This window comes from Trachymyrmex cornetzi, unplaced genomic scaffold (assembly GCF_001594075.2).
Source record: "Trachymyrmex cornetzi isolate Tcor2-1 unplaced genomic scaffold, Tcor1.1 scaffold276, whole genome shotgun sequence".
Taxonomy (NCBI): Eukaryota; Metazoa; Arthropoda; class Insecta; order Hymenoptera; family Formicidae; genus Trachymyrmex; species Trachymyrmex cornetzi.
Genome location: NW_017297438.1, coordinates 207,652 through 228,115, shown reverse-complemented (window position 1 = coordinate 228,115; position 20,464 = coordinate 207,652). Strand labels below are relative to the sequence as shown.

The 20,464-nt window shown below is 34.6% G+C and overlaps 3 protein-coding genes across 3 annotated transcripts in view; 2 read left to right on the top strand and 1 right to left on the bottom strand.

Annotated features, from left to right (window-relative positions):
• Window positions 1–306: 306 nt before the first annotated feature.
• Window positions 307–11,205, top strand: RhoGAP1A (Rho GTPase activating protein at 1A). The gene is made up of 14 exons (XM_018508928.1): window positions 307–852; window positions 2,071–2,560; window positions 2,832–3,069; window positions 3,244–3,523; window positions 3,589–3,768; window positions 3,841–4,056; window positions 4,283–4,402; window positions 4,532–4,776; window positions 5,005–5,269; window positions 5,417–5,699; window positions 6,136–6,406; window positions 6,665–6,836; window positions 6,930–7,492; window positions 11,160–11,205. Exons 1-13 carry the CDS (start codon window positions 739–741, stop codon window positions 7,350–7,352), a joined length of 3,297 nt encoding a protein of 1,098 aa, XP_018364430.1. The 5' UTR covers window positions 307–738; the 3' UTR covers window positions 7,353–7,492; window positions 11,160–11,205.
• Window positions 10,088–14,443, bottom strand: Tbh (tyramine beta hydroxylase). The gene is made up of 10 exons (XM_018508930.1): window positions 14,307–14,443; window positions 13,587–13,740; window positions 13,360–13,506; window positions 12,361–12,608; window positions 12,025–12,178; window positions 11,700–11,963; window positions 11,158–11,388; window positions 10,897–11,025; window positions 10,591–10,765; window positions 10,088–10,326 (listed from the first exon to the last, which is right to left on the bottom strand). The coding sequence occupies exons 1-10, from the start codon at window positions 14,441–14,443 to the stop codon at window positions 10,181–10,183; spliced, it is 1,785 nt and encodes a 594-aa protein (XP_018364432.1). The 3' UTR covers window positions 10,088–10,180.
• A 3,162-nt stretch (window positions 14,444–17,605) lies between these two features.
• lama (phospholipase B domain containing lamina ancestor) overlaps window positions 17,606–20,464 on the top strand; it is a 6,452-nt gene continuing 3,593 nt past the window's right edge. The window contains exon 1 of the mRNA XM_018508931.1: window positions 17,606–17,794. The gene's annotated coding sequence lies outside the window, so the exon portion shown is untranslated. The remainder of the gene's footprint in view (window positions 17,795–20,464) is intronic.

Below are 20,464 nucleotides of genomic sequence, written 5' to 3'. Positions count from 1 at the left end.
TGCAGAATATAGAGTATTCGCAAAAACCAATACTAATTAAATGCGAAAGTGGAATGTTCCATCGCGTGTAATGATACCTTTTAAAGTATTTTTAAGGTAAGGTATTTTTTTACGTCGACGTTCATTTTTAGAGTCAAAACAAGTCACATAGTCAAAATTGCCGCTTGATATTCGTTAATTTTGATCATTTTCGCCTACTTTAATAGCAACAACATGAAATTATATCTACAAAGAAAATGTACATTGGTACATAATAAGCGAGAAGTTACGTCGAACACAGTATAGCGACAGTACAGCGGTGGCGGCGTCGGCACGCTAGGAGAGGTGGAGGAGGACAGGAGGGTGGGCCGTACAGCGGGCGACGGGGATCGGAACGTGACCTACGCAGGAGATGTCGACAAGATGACAGCGGCCGTATGACGACGCTGGTTACGCCGTTGTCCGCCCGACACGACAGAGTCGAGGATACGTGGCTCCGCGCCAGGAAGCGGCAGCTACGGTGAGTGCGGCGAACGAGAGGAAAAGAGAAAGATAGAGCGAGAGACTTGACGTCGTCGTCGTCATCGTCGTCGTCGCCGTCGTCGTCGTCGACGACGGTACTGGTGGTGACGGTGCCGCGCCCCCGTGCGATGCGCACGACGGCGCGGTGAGAAGTGGAGACGGTGGGATCATAGGATCCTGAGGAGGACTCGCCGACGAGGAGTGCCGTCGACCCCACGCGCACCCGCGTCCGGAGGCATGAGCGTGTTTGGGGACTTTCAGCGTGTCTGGGTGCAGCGGTTCCCGGACAGCGCCTTGCCGGCCGCCTGGGAGGAGGATGTTAGAGCGAACCTGGTCAAACACAAGCAGAAGGTGAGTCTGAGCGCGATGATTCTCCCCTTGAGACCGTAGTGCGGAAACGTATTGCGTCGACGATTGATCGGAGTTGCTAATTTTTATCGATGAGTCTTATCGCGAGGACCGCAGGTGTACCTTGACAAATAATTACGGAGTGAAAGAATAAGGATGCATGAAATAAGGGTGAAACCTGCCGTCGCATGGCTGGTGATAGTGTCGCAATGTATTCGCCAAGCGTTTATTAGTCACGTGTGAGCGATCTACTGTATATGCCTGTGTACGTGTCGCAAAAGAGGTTTTATTTCGTTTAATTGACATCCTGGAGGGGTCCGATGATTCATCACGTAGGCCAGAGTGGCCGAGTTTTTATTTTATCAGTCTTTAATCAAGTTCCTGGGAGAACTGGAAATATGAATATTTTAAAGTAATACAGGTGATTATCATAGAGTTCGGGATTGAGGATGCAACCTTGCGTAACGACTGGGTTATGACCGTAGTGAAGTGTCGCAATGTTTACCAGGTATTTATTAGTCAGATCAGAATTTATGCGTGTGTACATAATTCAAGTAGATAGCGAAGAATTCTCTGAAAAAAATATTTGAAACGCTGATAAGTATGGAGGAGGAAGTATAACACAAGGAGAATTTAATTTCTTCGCTTAATAGAAACTTAGTCATGTATAATTCAATTAACACCGTGTTCACATGACTTGATGACTCATCGAATTAATTGTCTGAAACCTGTCAATGACAGAGCACTTGTTACATTACGAGTGTCAATGTATTATCATTCCTTTTTAACGTTTAAAATGAGATCGTAAACGAATAACCGAAAGAAGAAAGAATAGTAAACATTAACTTCCTGCTTACAACTGTCGCTTGTGAATCATTACGGAGTTATCTCTGTTGTGTTATCGGAACACCGAAAAAAAATTGATTATAGTTATTACATTAGATTATCTTAAATATTCATATTATGTATTAACTGATTTTTGTTTAAATATTCAAAAGACAGTGTGGCTTTATTTAAAAAGTAGCAGGAAATTATATAATTACATAACAATTCTTTTTTTAATATTAAAATGTTTAAAATAGAATAAAATATTTTTTTATAAGAAATAATCTTAAAATGTAAAATAATTAAATTAAAAACATGCGGGATTTATTTTTTATAAAATTATAGAAATCTTTCGAATATAATCAAAGCACGCGATATTTTTTTTTGTATATATAGGTGACAGCTTTGAGAGAAGAGCTCGAAAAAGAAGAGTTTTATGTGGAATATTTAGAGAGATTGCTGGCTGATGTCGAGCGACACAAACAGCTGGCTAACAATACCAGCGTGAATACGAATACGTCTGAAATTAAACAGGAAGCGACGACGGAAACGCAGTCTCAACAAGATTCTCAAATATCGGAGAACAGCTTGGCGGACTCTCCGAATTCACCGAGTTTTCAGAACGTCGGACCGTCCGCTCCTACTTTGACGGAACGGGAAGACATCAGCAAGTTTCAAGACAAGTGCGTGTCCGAACTGAGCTCGACTCTCAGCACAGTTGGCAAGCGACCCAAGAGCGAAATACCAAGGAGTCCCGAGAAAGTGCCTGAACTTAGAAGAAACAGTGATCCAGATGTGCCAAGTAATTATGTTACAGTGATTGAAGTTACCGGAAGTTCGAAGAAAGATAAAAATGAGGAATCTCTCAAGGAGGAGGATGAGAAAGGTACTCTCTTTCATACATAAATCGTTTTTATTGAGGTTTTGGAGTTGCATAATCTATATGTAATCATTAAAAGAAAGAAAATTTCAAAAAGTAAAATGAATTTTAATCTTATTATCTCATGCAATTTGAAGTTAATAGTTCAATTTATTTTTAAAATTTTATAAAAATTAATTGTCATCTCTTAGTTTTACATCAATTTTATTTATATTATAAATTATTTTATGACACATAAAATTTAAAAAATAATGATTATTATTTGTTCGCTAAATAGACTTAGAAAAGGCTATCAACGAAGATGGCGAAGATGGCGATGCAGAGGCATCGGAGGAGGAGCCTTATTACGATTCAGTAGCCTTGGACCAAACTGGGGAATATGTTTACATTGACGCGCGCGTTCCTACTGTCAACAGTAACAATGGAAATAACAAAGTGGCAACTCGAAGACCACCTTCGCTGCCAGATTCTCCGGGCAATCAGAGTAATTATGTCAACATCGATTATTTTATACAGTAAGTCGTTTGCCATCTCTTATTTTATTTTGACACATTGGATCTATTAACTACGCGGAGTACGAGCGTCTTAATTACATTGTTTTATAATGTTAACATTTATTAGCTGAATTCACACGCAAGTACTCCCGGGTTAAGATGCGGAATACGTATAATTGTGTACGTTATCTTCAGACATAGAGCGGCGATGGACAGCGAAGATGAAGAGGGTGCTAGTCCAGCGCCTCCGATCTTACTGCGAGCTCTCAGCACGGACAATGAAACCGGCAGCAGTGACGCCGAACCGCTAAGTTTGAGCGAGGGTAGCTTGGAATCACCGACTCCGACGACGCCGCGTCGACAAGAAAAGAGTAAGGAGCGCGAGGATGACAGGACGTCGATGGTCAAGTGTATCGTGAACTCGGTAGTGGAGAGCGAGGCTGTATATGTGGAATGCTTAACTGTGATGTTACAAGTATGTAACTTGATATTTTAAGTTCTTGTTAAGAATTTATTCACAATGGTTTCCTGCCTTTGCAGTATATGAAAGCTATTAGGGCAACTTTAACGACATCTCAACCGGTTATTTCGGAAGAGGAGTTTGGCACGATGTTCTATAAGATCCCGGAACTGCATGCTCTGCATCAGACGTTTCTGGATGGTCTTCGAAAGAAGACGGAAAAGTGGGACAGTAAGACTACTATAGGAGAACAATTTAAGGTAGATGTAATTAGAGTAAACAAGGCGAGTGAAAGCTGTGGAAAATTGTAACGTTACATTCATTGATTTCAGATTATGGCCAGTAATATAGGATTATATGGTGCGTTTTTACACAATTACGCTCGCGCGACCGATACCGTGCGACGATGCTCCGCCCATTCCACTCAATTCGGAGAGATCACTAGAGATATAAGACTCAGGGGTTTTCCAAAGGGTCCGGGTTTGTCTCTAGAAGATTTGTTACATAAACCAGTTGCCCGAGTGCAAAAGAACGCTTTAGTTTTACATGTAAGTAACTCGTCACTTATATTTAATATATCTACAGCATGATATAATAATATAATAGTATAATATAATAATATATGTAGTAGACAGCATGATTTTTTACGATCATGATAAACTACTACAAATTTCAGATCTGTGCGTGCGTGCGTGCGTGCGTGGAAATACACTTCATTACGCTATAATCTCTTTATCTTATCTTAAATTTCATAGCGATAACTTTTTTGTTCAGGATCTTCTCAAGCATACACCACTCAACCATGCGGATCATGCACCTCTGTCAGAAGCTCTTGCTATGACCAGAAACTTTCTAGACGAGTTTAATATTATTCAGACGAAGTCCATGTTTCCGGTACGATTCGTGTAAATTATCTTACACATTATTTTTATTTTATACAACATTATGTAACTGTAATTTGTACTATATGTAATTTGTACTATATGTAATTTGTACTATATGATGTTTTTTTTATTTATACAGAGTCACGATAGAGCTCAACGAAGATTGGTAAAAAATTCATTTGTAGTCGAGCTTTCAGACGGTCACAGAAAGTTGAGACACCTCTTTCTTTTTAACGACGTAATCGCCTGTGCGAAGTACAAAGCCTCTGGCAGAGATAAATTCACGTTCGAACTGAAGTGGTACGTGCCAGTAGCAGAAGCGGCTGTTACAGAAGACGGCATAGAGCCACGTGAAGCCAGCCCCGCTAATGTGGTAGCTTTAAGGTAAGTACCGTGTTATCTATCATTAATGAAGAGTAGTGCTTTATCAATTATAAAAAATATGCTATCAGATTAGTCATCAATGTCAATTTTAAAGTATACGTTATAAAATAAACCGGTTATCATAATAGACAATTATTAATCACCAAAATAAGTAGCAATATAATAAGTTATACTAATAAAAAAAAACATCTGATTAAATTATAAATCATTTCAAAATTATTTTAATAGGTCGCAAGCATGTACAGTACGCGATCAAATTCTATGGGAAGAACGAAACGATGAGAAACGAATTCGACTGGGTGGCAGAGGTTCGGAGAAAAATCGCAAAAAACTTGCCGAACTTGAAGCTCAGCTGGTATTAGCTTCTCCGAACTTAGTCCTGCGCGTGGCGCACAAAAGTCAGCAGAATCGAATACAAAATTCTTACACTTTCTTCTTGTCCAGCGAGTTTGAGCGTTCTCAATGGGTGGAGGCGGTGGAGGCATTACAACAGGTCATTTAATCTCTCATTAAGATTATTAGTTAACTAATTAAGAATATGATTAATCAATATATTTCATATATTACAAATATATATTACAATTTGCTATACTATTGAATTGTATTTGATCGAAAAATGTATATTACTGATATTTTATAGGGTGGACAACCTCCAGGACAGCTGCCATTGTCGATGTATGAACTACAAGCTTGGGTCACTGCCTGTCGAACGTACTTGCAGACTGATATGGGTAGCTATTTGTTGAGATCAGGACGTGATGAGAGTTTGCTGCTGGGCGATCTTCATTTGACCCTGCTCGGTTTGACTCCACCAGGCTTGGACAGAGTAGGTGATCTCTATATCATTGTAGAAGTTGATAGTTATGGACACTACTTCAAAAGAGCGCGAAGTCGCATCGCCAGAGGTCAAGCTCCGATTTGGGGTGAGAAATCTTCTGCTTTATAAACTCTGTTTAATATTAATATATAATATCTATTTTATATCAATTTATATCTTATTAAACATAAGTAAAATTGTGCTTAAAATTAATTTTTTTAATAAATTCGATAATATTAGGTGTTAAACTTAATTCCTTCCTGCCGTTTTTCGTCTCCAAAATTGATTTGTTTCGAAGGGAAATACTTTAATCAAAGTATTATTAATAAAGTATTATTATTTAGTAATAAAGTAGAAAATGGAGGAAATTACTTTGATTAAGGTATTCACTCATCTTCCCTTCCTTGAAACAAATCAATTTTGAAGACAAAAAACAGCAGGAATTAAGTTTAGCACCTAATATATTAAAGTTTTCTGTTTTAATTAAATTTAATTAAATTTTTTTACTTTAATTAAATTAAAATTACCTTTCTTTCACACAGGCGAGACTTTTGTAGTAGAGTTGGAGGGAAGCCAGAACGTTAGGATTCTATTGTACGAGGAATGCGGTACACGCTCGGTATTGCGAGGCAAGTGCATTCAGCGGTTGAGCAGATCTTGGCTCCAATCTGATCAGGTGGAGAGGTCGCTAAACTTGGGACCTGCGACATTAGACGTAGCATTACGTTTCGTTCCCAGCGAGGTCACTCTGAGACGAGTGCCATCGGCCAAGCCACAGGGTTTATTTGGGGCCAAAATCCAACAAGTTTGCAAGTACGTGTAATTTCATTCAAGTCGAAACAGAAAATTAAAAAGTCGATTGATCTTTTTTCTTTCTCATTGAATTTTTGGTTAGGAGAAATTGACTAAATATTCAAATAATAAAAAATCCGTAATTGAAATAAACGGAAAATGTCTTTCTTTTTAAGCAAAAAGTTTCTCTGAATCTCTCGATTTATTTGTGAAATAAGTTCCAAGATATATTTTTTAATTGGACTTGTTAATAATTATTATACTCTCACAATTTTACAGGCGAGAGAAACGCGATGTGCCTTTCATAATAACGGCATGCGTGCGAGAAGTGGAAAGACGTGGTGTTGGCGAGGTAGGTTTGTATCGTGTTTCTGGCTCAGCGTCTGATGTGGCAAGGCTACGCAAGTCGTTTGAAAGCAATTCGTACGAAGCAGAGCAGCTACTTAAAGAGGTACATTTGTATTTCTTGTATTTTTCATGTCCGTAGTTAGGCAACAGAATGGTTTCTTATTATTGATATTTTTGTGTGCGAACGTATATCTAGGTGGACGTGCACTCGGTAACAGGAGTATTAAAACTGTATCTGCGTGAAATGCCGGAGGCGTTGTTCACCGATGCCCTTTATCCGGCATTCCTGGAGGCCTTTCAAACGGGCGATTTGTCACGGGGTGCCACTTTGCGTCGCGTTTATGAGGGCTTACCTGCCGTCAATAAAGCGGTGATCGACTTCTTGTTGGCACACTTGGCACGTGTGAATAAGCACGAGACACAGAACAAAATGTCACTGCACAATCTGGCTACAGTATTCGGGCCCACATTACTGCGTCCTGGCACCAGTAACTCACGCAGCGATGCTAAAAGCCGCGATCCTCTCGCTGCCGGTACCGTCGACGTGATGGCACAAGCTGGCATTCTCTACTGCTTCTTGCAGTTACACATGCAACAACAGAACAATCAATCTCTCTAGTCGACAAAGTCCTCTGATCCTGAACGCGATTAGTTGCTGTTTGATTTGAAAACGGTAACGCGATCACTTTCTTCCTGATGAAGCAAACGCCGAAAAGACGATGTATGATGGTGTCTGAAGAACAGCCCGATAACTCATCGGTATTGTTATACTTAATCTTACAATCAATTTATTTAATTTAAAGAACGTTTTTGTTTTTATTGTATAATATATATAAATGCTGTAGTATATTATGGTTCATGCTATATAGCATTTATATATATTATACGTAACGAATAATTATATTGTCAAATAAGGGTTTATAATGTTCTACATAAACGAAGTTAAAAATTTTTTATTTGCGTTAAAACTTTTCATTTATATTAGATAATTAATGTAATATAAAATTTTCTTTAACAAATTTCAACAGAATGACTGAATTTTTATTTTTTTTTTTATTAATACACTTGATTAAATTAAAATAATCGATTTCCGTCCTTCAAACACCTGTCAAATGTCTTTTGTATTGTGCGCTAGCACAATAATCTATTCGCATTGTTGATCTTTTTTATAGACGTTAGCATGACGTATCTTTATTCGTGATCCTGAGGTAGAGTCTGGAAACGTATTAAAGCGAATAGAGTGGCTTTGATGAAACCCTCCATACGAGGATGAAACTCCTATACTCCATACGCGTGCAAAGTAATGTAGCCGAGCTGCTCTTATAGAACGTATATAAAGCGTAATATTAACAATAATATATATATATATATATATATATATATACATATATCTTTTTACTTTGAGGTTCATAATATATTTTCTACTTCATATTGTCTGAGCGTGACAATGTCGCTCGCGCGCAATCAAATTGATGATCTTTCCTGAGATGAGATTTTTGAGATGAAGACGAGCGTGTAATGGTGCAGAAATTTCAGGTGAGAAATTGGCCAAAGAGAGGATTAGATAAGTCAAAGCAAATTGGTAAAAATGTTATATTACATTTGTATGTTCAAAGTATTCTGAAAATTTGTAAAGAAAAGAAGAGAGAAAATCGTTAAAGAGTGAGAGTTTTTTAAAGGAGAAATCTAAAAATAATAAATTTTGTATAAAGTCTGAGATTAAAGTTTTTTAAAGCCTGAAATTTGTGTACTGGATATGCAATTTGGCGCATCTGTGCTCTAGAAAATAAGTACTTTTTCACGTGACGTGTGTTCCTAACAGAGAATCTAAATCTTTTTATACGAGCCCTTTTGTATATCCGTTGCAGGAAGCAACCTGTCGCTCTAATATGGATACCATATTCTTATGTACTCATACAATAGCATACATTTCGCAAAACATTTAGGAGAATGAGAAAGATGGAAAAGGAGAGAAAGAGGAAGAGAGAGAATGGTTTGTTTTTTCTTCGAGATTCTGCGGAATTTAGGGAACGATGTTCATCATAATGTGCAAAATTTGTTATACATATTTAATGTAACAATCGTCCATTCCATTTGCTCGAGTTCTCTACGAAGAATCGAATTCAATAGATCGAATTTTCGTGCAAAGAAACTTAGAGTTTTGGCTCAAAAAGACATACGACTGCAAAAGAAAAGCCCTCCTTATCCCGTTAAAGTGGTATTTTTCGACAGTAATTTTGATTAACGTGAATTCCTCTTTTCATATTATCGTCTAAATGCAGCTTAATAGACGCCAAAGAGAAAGCTACGTTTCCACGTGTATAGAGTATCCCGAAAATTGTAATTTATGAAAAAAATACAATTGTTTTATGAAAAAAGTGAAAAATACAGAATATAAATGAATTTAAATTAATAAATTTTAAAGTTTTTTTTTCTTAATTTTCAAAATTACTCTTTTCGAAGAGAATATTTGTGAGAAAAAGATTTATGTATCTTGAAACTTTTTTTTTTACAAAATACTGCCAATTAATGTTTTTGGAATGCTCTATATGTAATAGAAGAATATATTATAGTTGATAACGAGAGACAAAACACAAACACGCGAGTTTGGCAATACAATGACGGAACTCGGTATAGAGTGTCTTACGTATTATGCCAGACCGTCTACATGCAAATTACACAAAAGTGAAAGAAAACAAAAAAAGAATCAAGTCTGACGAGAGTGTTCGATAAAAACGAAGACATGTAAGAAGTATTAAATTGTTTAGGCTCGAACAAAGGCAACTATTGTATCTCGTGCGTATGAAAGCAACCGCGTGCGTGTTTGTGCTTGTTTGTTTGTATGCGTGTATTATCCCCTTTTCCCCGTATGTATTATACCGTAAAAAGAAATACCGCATAGACTAAGATTAATTTTGATATCGTCGTTTTTTAAGGAACGTTCGCCTTTTTTTGTACATTGATACGAAGTGTAAAAACGTTTCATCGATTATTATTTGTGTTATTATTAATATTATTACTCTACATATATATATATATATATGAAACAATTATCGTCACAACTATTTGTTGATTTGATCTAGCTTGTTCGCAGCGAAATGCGTACTGTACTGCCAAAAAGTGAACAAACACTTAAATTGGATAAATATACTGAAGGTTTATAAACTTTTATATCGATCAATTCTTTGAATTTTTTTTACATCTTGTCTTGATGGGATACTGTCGGTCAAGTTTCAGTTTTATGGAATCCTGTTATAAACATCTAACAAATATTTTATCAAAGGAGGCACTACCAAATTTGTGAGAGTAAACATTGCGAGTTTGGAGAAAATTTCGAAGAAGCAACAGGTAACGCTAAATTTGATATGCTGAATTAGTATTATAATTACTTATCTGTTTCACATAACGGAATAATAGAATAACTTAAATTTTTAACTTAGTCGTTATTCACATCTGAACCGAAATCTCTTGCTGGATTGAAGTCCCCAGGCAATCTCTGGTTGGAGGTGACAAAGGTAATTTAACGGGTGTTGCCGCAATATTATCCCACAGGCCAGGTAATCGGGAACCATCGGAGCTGTTACACTGCATCCCTGATGAATCAATTAAGAGTTGATCAGAAGAGAAAGGAAGGAGAGAGAGTTATACGATGGGGGAATTGAAGCTTATTGTAGAAAAATATACAGATGTAATAAAAATAATACATCGATAAAAAAATAGTTAAAAATATTTTTTATATCGTTATATTTAATTAAAATATTAGAAATAAAATTGCTGGAATAAAAAAATTGATGAAGTTGTTAATCAAAATAAGTAAAATCGAAAAGATACGCGTGATTTTTAACTATTGATCAAACCTAGAGGTGCAGCTTCGTAAAGATCGTGAAGAGCTTCCACGCGGACTTTGGTCCACTCGATGCTCTTATAATTTGCCGAGATACCCTTTTCCATACTGGTCCCTTGGCTTTCCCATTCTCGCATATAACGGAAATATGTCCTTAGTGCATCGTCGCTTATGGCACTCTTGCATACCTAATTGTAACATGGAATTTTGTATCGTAACTGATATGAATATTTTGTTCTAAAGAATCCATGCGAACGAGTGAATTTATTCACTTGAATATTTCTTTACTAATTTCTTTTTACTAATAAATTTAGTTTACCTCCAATTGCGCGTTGGGATAGTAATGAATATAATTAACGCACATCTCATCGGATATAGCAAAGCCGCCGAGAGTCACGTTATCTCTTTTCATAGTATTGTAAGTGCATGTAGTAATCAGAGAATCCCCCTGTAAATTATTTCATTTTTAATAAGATTCTCAGCTGTTTGTTGTTATTATCTTTAATGTTTGATGTTTGATAATAATGAATTTATTATCTATTTTATTTCTATATTCGTTTACTTTAGTTAATTTTCTTACAGGCAAGATAGCCACCGGTTTTGGCAACAATCTGATTTCCTGGAAATGTGTGGAGTAGTGATTATCGTAGTTCATCGGTGGCAATTCTTCGCCGTCCCTTATATGACGAGTGATGACTTTGGTACCCGTTAAATGAGTGTGCAGTTGAGAACCGAAAACACGAATACCACTTTGGGGCAATCCGACTCCAGTGCACTCCGCTATACAGTGACCGGATAGCATAAAGGCTTCCTAAATAACACTTGATTTTATTAAATTTCCTACTCCGTCTCTTCTTTAAAAAAAGATTTACAAAGTTGTAGACGTAAATTAAAGGTAAATGAATGAGTTTTGAACAAAATTTAATTGGAGACTTCAATTAAGACTTTGTGTATGTGTGAAATAAAAAGTATGCATTTACTTAAGTAACTTTTACGTATAGAATATTTGTATAAATGTAAAATTGTAATACGAACTTTGTTGTGTAGATTTAACTATTTTTAATTTTATTACATATATTAGCATAAGTTTCTCAAAAATTACAATCAATCAGTTTTTTTCACCTGTTGCGGAGGTATGGCCATCTTATCGGTGTATTCGAGGCCGAGCTCAATAACACCGGCGTCGTATTTCCTGAGTGTTTTAGTGAGAATAAATCGAATTCCGGAAGAGTCGATAGCGCCTTGGTGCAGCTCGGGATTATTATAATGTACCTCCAACATGACATGCGGATTGAAATCAGCTCCGCCGATGGCTAAACCAGCTTCTTCCGGATATACAAATGCATCAGCACCCATCGCCCATGCTGCCAACACCTTCTTGCAAATCTAAATGATTTAATAAAATGAGTATTACTGCGCATGTATCATTTCACGAGAAGACAATCACCTGCGTCTTTTCGGGTCTATCTGTTCCGTCACAAGGTCCATCGTACATTGGCACTTCTAGATCCACAGGTCCGGCGCAATGAAAGATTTCCATGTGATGTACAAGATGTTCGTTACCCGCTTGGATAGCGGGACCAAATTGTAGGATATGATGCCTACCGGTAAATATTTTTCTATTTATATCTTTATATGTTTATGTTTATTAAGTCTTTAGAATAAAAGATCCAATTTTGGTAAAAGCATTAATAAAAAATCTAAATAGATTAATGATGAATATAAAAGACATCAGTATATGAACATCTCATAAATTTATTACATATATCTCTCTAATACGCACTTTTGTCTTAATACTGACGGCAATTTATGCACACGGCACCAATAGGTGGTCTCCTTCTTTGGCACTTGAACCCGATGAGCGAGTAACTCGAGCTGCCAGGCATTCGCGGGGAACTTAGGCTTTTTATGGGACATCCTGTGGAGCTCCGTACGAGACATACCCGATGCTTTCGCATCTGATATCTCGAGACCGGCCAAGGACGACAGCGGTCCACGACCGCGGAGCCACACTAGGTGCGTTGTGCCTCTCTAGAAACGAATATTTTATTCCAAACAATAGAACAATAGGACAAGTGAGAATCAAGCGCTATAGTTGCGCATAAGTAAAAATTCACAATATAGTGTATTATTGTTAACTTAAAATTCAAATTACGAATAACAATTCACCGAACACGATTCTTTTAGGCCGGGATTCATAGTCAGACCTTATATTCAAGACCGTCTTAAGTTCGATCTTGAGGTGTCACGAACTATAATCAGAAGAGTGCATTAGCGATTTAAGACATTACTTAAGACGAGTCTTGAAATAAGAACCGACTATAAATACCGCTCTGAAAAATTTTTCTTAGAATTTTTTATATAATTTTTCAGAATTTCTATATACTTTTATAACATTTCTCACATTTTTTTATACGAATTGGAACATTTTTTAGAAAATCTATATTCTTTCTCAGAATTTTTCGTATATGTTAATTATGAAATATCGTAAGATTTTTCTAAGATTTTTTGTAAGTATAATTTCTGATGAAATGTTATAAAATCTAAAAAATTTGAAAATATTTTTTAAAAATTATGGGATGAGAAATCTGAGAATATTTCAGAATTCACATTTATGAAAAATTCTGATAGAAGATGTAAACTTTCCGAATATTTCTGAATATTTCTGAAAAATGTTATAATTTGTATAAAAATTATAAGAAAAATTTTCACCAGGGCTGGCCATTTTTGAAGTTTCGCAAGTTTTTCAAGTTACGAATATAGATACGTAAATCATACTCACTTCAATGATATAATCATGCTCATCGCAAGTGTCGAATTTGCGCGAGAATGTGAATTTCGTGATATTACCGCGTCTTCTCCACGCAAAGCTATCGCAGTCTTGCTGGGTGTCCAGATGTAATTTTCCGTCGACGTCCGCCCACGAATCCTGCCGATTATTGGCAAGGATAAAACCAATCTTTCATATGTAATTCGATTTAATACATTTTACATCATCGAATATTTTACTTGAAAGTGAATTTGTTGGTGCCAGTCGGGCCATAAAACGCAGTAATCAGCTGGTTTCAGTTCTCCGTAGTCGGAAAATCCGATCGCGAACCAACTGCTATCATTACCGACAAAATGAACTTCCGCGATCACCAGCTTATTCATTAGATCCACTCTGAAAAGCAACGGCAAAATTTCCAGAAATTATAACAATATAAATAAAAAAAGGAGAATTTAGAGTGTTTTGTTGCTGCCGCATTAAATTAGGAAAACCGCATTATACAACAATTAATAGCTGGAATTTTTGCCAATTTCAACACAGAAACAATTCTGCTAACAAAAATTTCTGGACTTGGTTGTCTATACGTTGTTATCTATACGAGTACAAATCGATTATATTTTGTTTGGGCTGTGTGACAAATTTTTAAGTATGAATGAATTTTCGATTTCGCGCAATATAAGTCTTGTAACGATCACTCGACATTTTACACGCATAATACTATCGCTGACTTAATAATTGTATTTGTGTAATCGTATGTGTATAGGTTTGAAGTTAATTATAATAAAGATAACAAGACAAAAAATATAACGACATATAGCTTTTACATAAGCAACAGAAAATTGAAAAATGAATAAATCATACACTCGCATGGACAGTTTATGTACAAGCTCCAAAATAATTAAAATTATATCCTTTTTGCAAACAATTGTAATTGCAAACGATCTTGTTCAAAATCGCACCTCCAATGGAAAGTCACCTCCGAACCCAGTGGAATCGTATGCACCGCGTTTCTAGTCATATTTTCATCCATCGAAGAATCACGTCGAGACCAACCCGAATGAATGCTCGCGAGAGCGATTAACAGAAAGAACATCATTGTTAACGTAATTAAATCCTCTTTAAATCTCCCTACGAAGCGATTCAGCGAGTAAACTCGCCGAGCTTCAGCTTCAATTTGGATTTTTGTTAACTCGACTCGGATTTTATATTGAATTTAGTTTGATTTCTTTAATATCGTTTACGAGATTTATGGAGTTGTACTACGGAGTCCGCAAAGGATGAATCTGCACTGAGGATCCTTCCTGTGAATTTTCGTATCTCGCAGGATTCCGCGCTTGCGGAATGACGCAGGATGCGCAAGCTCGAAGGGAATAGTTCGCAGATCAGACAGCTTCTCGCACTTTATCGAAATCGTTTATATACATAATCGTTATTTTTTTTAATCCATTCAAAAAATAGAAGTAAATGTTATACCGACTTTATAATACAAATTTTATTTATTACTATATATATATATACAGGGTGTCCTGACCTTTTTTGCCAATCACTTTTGTGTAGATAGAGCAGACTAAACTGAGTCGAAAAGTCCTTTACCATTTTCGCAATAGTTAACAAGATATTAATTACTAAAAATTGCAAAATATTGGTCTTAAATAACTTTTCACTCAAATACTATCAACTTTACAGAAAAATTGCAAGAGATAAAAATTATTTATTTTCTTCTAATAAAGTTCTGAGAATTTTTCAGAATTTTTTCAGAATTTTTTAATACCGTATTTTCTCATGTTGGTAAAAATAAGAAAATGCAGTACTAAAAAGTTGATAAAAAAATTCTGAAAAAATTCTCAGAACTTTATTAGAAGAAAATAAATAATTTTTGTCTTTTGCAATTTTTCTGTAAAGTTGATAGCATTTGAGTAAAAAATTATTCAAGACCACAATATTTTGCAATTTTTAGTAATTAATATCTTGTTAACTATTGCAAAAATTGCAAAATGGTAGAGGACTTTTCGACTCAGTTTAGTCCGCTTTATCTACACAAAAGTTGGCAAAAAAAGTCGGGATACCCTGTATAATACACTTATTTATTACATTAAATATTTGTATTCTGCTTGCGTTATATATGTTCTTCAAACAATTAAGAAAATTTATAATTTGTTTAATGTAAGTGATTTTTTTATAGTTATTACAATATAATAGAGAAGAATATATAAAAAAATTTTTACGTTTTTTTAAGATGAATTATGGACTGTAATCATGAATTTTAATCCGTTTCTATTTTAAACATTCTAAAGTACTGAAATCTGTAATGCAAATATGTGAGTAATCTAGAGAGATGAGATTTTGATTTCAAATTAAAATTAATTTACAGTAATCTCATCTTAAGTCGATTAGATAGATAACGATTATTTCCAATAACTTGATTGATAAAAAGAGAATTATCAATTGCTAATTTAGAACGTGTTTTATATATGTACATATATTGGGTGTTTTAAAATTTCTCAGAAAAATTCACAAGAGTTTCCGATTCTTAATTGTTTGTAATTTGAGAGCCAAATATCTTAACGTATTATTTGATTATAAATTATTAATAACTGTCATTTAGGAGATTTATATTATGTTTCTATTATACTCTCTGTGTGGTCACACACATACACATACACGCGCGCACACACACAAATATATTAATTTCCATTTAGATTTCAGGAATAATTTTCTATATAATTTGAATATGTGTGTGTGTGTGTGTGTGTGAGCAAATAAAGAAAAATTGATTTTAGATCGACCGAAGAATCTACGACTTAGAATTAAGAAAGGTCTCTTAGATTCTGTTAGGTCTCACTATCCTATGTGAAAAAAGGGAGAATGTCTTCATATACGAATATATTTCGAGGAACTTATATTACATTCCATTTGTGGAGCGTGCCTTGTGACCGAACTGCAATCAAGAAATTCCGCGGGACTTATTGCGGCCGAGACTCTTTGTATTACGCGTTATTAACGGAAACAATTTATGCGAGACAAATTTTAGGAATGATATAGAATAGGACGATCGTGAAGATATTTTTTGCTCTAATCAGCGTTACATCTGCAAGCAATCAATGAAATGTGCAAACTCTTTCATATTCAAATAATTATCATTAAAGTGTAGACTGCTATTAATGCAAAACCCCTGTGAGAAATGTATTTCGAAAATTTTAGTGTTGCGAAACACTCATAGACTAAGCATTTCGTAATAATTTAGTAGTATTAAAATAACATGATTTTTACATAAAAAATATATTTCAGATTTTGCAAGATATGATTTATAACATTTTCAAAGATGAGTATTTAAACTTGAGGAAACTTTTTAATTTTTATTTTTAATGTAATCAATGGAATCTGCGTTTTAAATATTGCTGATAATCGCTTCGTCATGACGCGCCTATGAAGCGCCTACAGCGAAACAGCTGCCCTCGTTCAACAATTAAGGCTCTCAATTAAAATCAATCATAGCTCATAAAATTGCTACTCGCAGTAAACAACTTATATTTTAAATAATAGATATGACAACTTAGATCGAAGAGAAATTGGATCTGATCCCTGAAGTCACACACATCGATAAATGTAGAATTTTTTATGTTTTCCACCTTTCATTATGGACCTATTTCAATGTAGATATATTTAAAGGAATTTATTTCTATTACATCGCACATACAATTAGAGATTTTAATTTTATAATCTTCTGTGTAAAAAATATTAAAATATTATCTATTATTGAAAAATTAACACATAAGAAACATTTTATGTTTTCTATAAAAAATATCACAAACGTTTGATATTTATAATTTCTTTACTTAACTTCTGTATTATGAAAATAGGCTTTTTTTGAAATTATTGCAGTGTATATTGTCTGAACATTTTATGTTAAGTTTTTCCTAACGTTTGCATTCTGCTGCATCGACATAAAAATTATTGTAAATTTTAAGAAGTTATTCGCTTAATTGGTGTATTTTTTAAGTGTATTTCTCAGTCACACTCTTAAATTGAAATCAATAGTCGATCGATGCAGTTTCTCGAGATTCTTCACATAACTTCTATGCTGGGTCTATTTAGCTATCTTTTTTGTATTTTCTATATTTCAACTTTAGTCATCGCTTTGACTTCAATGTCAAGACCCTGACGCGGCCCAACGACACGGCTCATGGTTATAGTGGGGCGAATTGATGATGACAAGAAGACGGAGAAGAAGGGAAGTGGAAATACTGACTGCCAGCTGGCGACGAGTCCGTCGGCACTGTCGGCAGTCGGGAAAGACGAGCGTTCGCGCTTGGATTGGAGTGTCGGAGCGACCAGTCCAAAGACTCATAGATCCTACATATGCGTGTGGAATGTAATCCGTGCCCGATGACCCATCCGTTACCCGTGTACGACGCGCTGCAATTCAGACTGCCAAATTTCATCCAGGGTGAGTGAACGAGCGAGCGAATAATTGAATGAATGAGTCGTGCGAAAGTCACGTGGGTTTCCATCACATGGCGAAATCAGCGGTCCTACAAAGATGAGATTCCCGTGCTGAAACGCGCGAAAATAATCCTTGTCGAAAATTAGAGCGGAATATGTTTTTTTAGAATTATATAGGAGAAATTAAATTTAATAAATTCAAATCGATTGTGAGAGACGATTGTTTAACAATTAAGTGCTTTGTAATATTTTTATGATGAGTAACGAATCTCTTTACTTTCTTCACTTTCAACAGTTGAAAAATTTTCTGAGGAACGCATCATCCGTTTTTTTCGGTTTAGGATTTTTGTTAGTCGATTAATTTATCAATTGATTTGACTAATTATAAATTATTTTAATTAAAAATTCGAAAGATTATATATACACATTAAAAGGTATTCAAAATGTAAGATGTAGTAAAACGTAGATAGCAAAACTATTTATTAATTCACTTTATTTCACGATGTTATCACAATATTTAGTCTTACTCATGCTGTTTTTCCGGGATTTTTATTTATTCTGATATTTCCGTGATGCGGAAGCATTTGAATACGTAATATTTATTCGCATATACGTAATATTTATTCGTCGATGTATAATATGTATAATGTTTTATGCACGTTGCGTGCGCGAAGTTGCTCTATCTGTTGCGAAACGAGGGCTACGATGCCTCACCTTTTTCTGTAAACTTTCTGTTATCAGTAACTAAAAAAAGCTACTAGAAGGTTGCTGCTGAGTCAACGAAGATTCATGAAATTTTTCGTATTTTCTAACGAGCAAATCGATAGGATATTTAATATCTTACACTTAATTTGCTTTAAATATAGCAAGTGATTTCTAGAAAAATTACAAATGTATATTAACACATTATATACACAAATAATTATATAAAATGTTATAAAAAATGTTTTTTTACAATTGTTAATTTCGAAAGTTGATTTTATATTTTTTAATTCTAATATAAAATTAGAGATATTTACAGTAATATCATCATCATTCTTGTGGATGACGAAATAATAATTATTGTTCCATCAATAATTATTAGGAAAAAAGCGGAATAATAATTAACAGTATAATTAGCGAATAATTAATAATACTTCAATGTTGGTTTTTTTACAAATTGAGGAAATAATTAGCTACTTCGTATTAAATTCTTATTTGTTTGCACAAAATTTTAAAACAATTTAATAACTGTATTGTGTTTGTAAAAAATTTTATTTATTATAATATGTAAAAAGTTGTATATAAGAGAATAATTTCTTTTGCACTGGTGGAAGGATTGAACATTTGATACATTACTGTGATAAGTGTACAGCACTTTTTCCTAATGATAACAAGAACGTCTTCGAAAGGCAAATCGTTATCTGTTAAAAATTCTGTAAAATTCGCACGTTTCATAAAATTTTCTTGGTAACGATAAATTAATTCATAATGAGACATTTGCACGTTTATTTATACTTTATGATGAGATAAACGTTGACACCGCTCTCCGACTTTGTAGAATCCTGCATCATTTCTTTTTTTTTATTGAAATTTATTTTATGTCGAAATTATTTTGTCGTACGATATGTATACAGTTGAAAAAAAAATGTGTTAAATGATGGCGAGTATTTTATCGTATAATTTTTTGAATATTTATCTGCTCTGACGCTAAGTCACCAGTACGAAACGAAGCGATAAGTGTTAACAAAACCCGATGACGTGTAAATTACTATTTACGGAGTATTTCGCAAGTTGCAAACTGCGACGTTTTGAGAACAGAGATCTCGTTTGCGATAGAATACATGTGTGGGTAGACAATTATTATTTTTGAAAATGTTACTTGACGCACTTATATATGTTTCTGCTATATTTTTTTCGCTTTATCTTACACCTTTACGCTTTCGATTTGTATGATTTTAATTAAGTTAAATCTTGTATGCGACTGGATTTTTCCAAGAAGGAAAACAGCTTGCTTTACGAGCTCAATTATATTTCGCATAAACTTATAATCCGTTGAAAGTTGAAATGATATGATGGTATTTTAACGTGAAAAAAAGATGTCGTTATCACATATCGCGAGAAACGCAAACTTAAGTTAGGGAAGATAAACGATTGTGCAATATGTCGCGTTACAATAGTATTGGTAAAATAATTAGTAAGTGAACGACAATGTTCTTTGGAGAGTCTAATCTCAAGTGATAATGAGTCAGCCTTATCCTTCATCTTCAATTTGTAAGTAAGTAATCTGACAGTAATTCCTTATCTTTTCGATAAATTATTCATAAATTATTGTCTTATTATCGAATTTTCACGTTCAACGTGAAAATACACTTATCACAAAACGTGAAATCCGAAATATCAAATTGTACAAAACGTCAGTTTTACATAATTGACTTATTATTTCTGAGAAAATTAAATATACAAAATATGTTTACGTCATTATATTCTTCCTTATTTTCCTTATTTTCATAAATTATAAATTTATGAAAAAAGCAGAAGCATTCGATTATAAGATGTCACAATTTTCTATATATTTCGATATATTATCGAAATGAAAAGACCCTTAAATATTCCATTCCTGGAAATTTATATTAAGATCGACAGAGAGAGAGAGAGAGAGAGAGAGAGAGAGAGAGAGAGAGAGAGAGAGAGA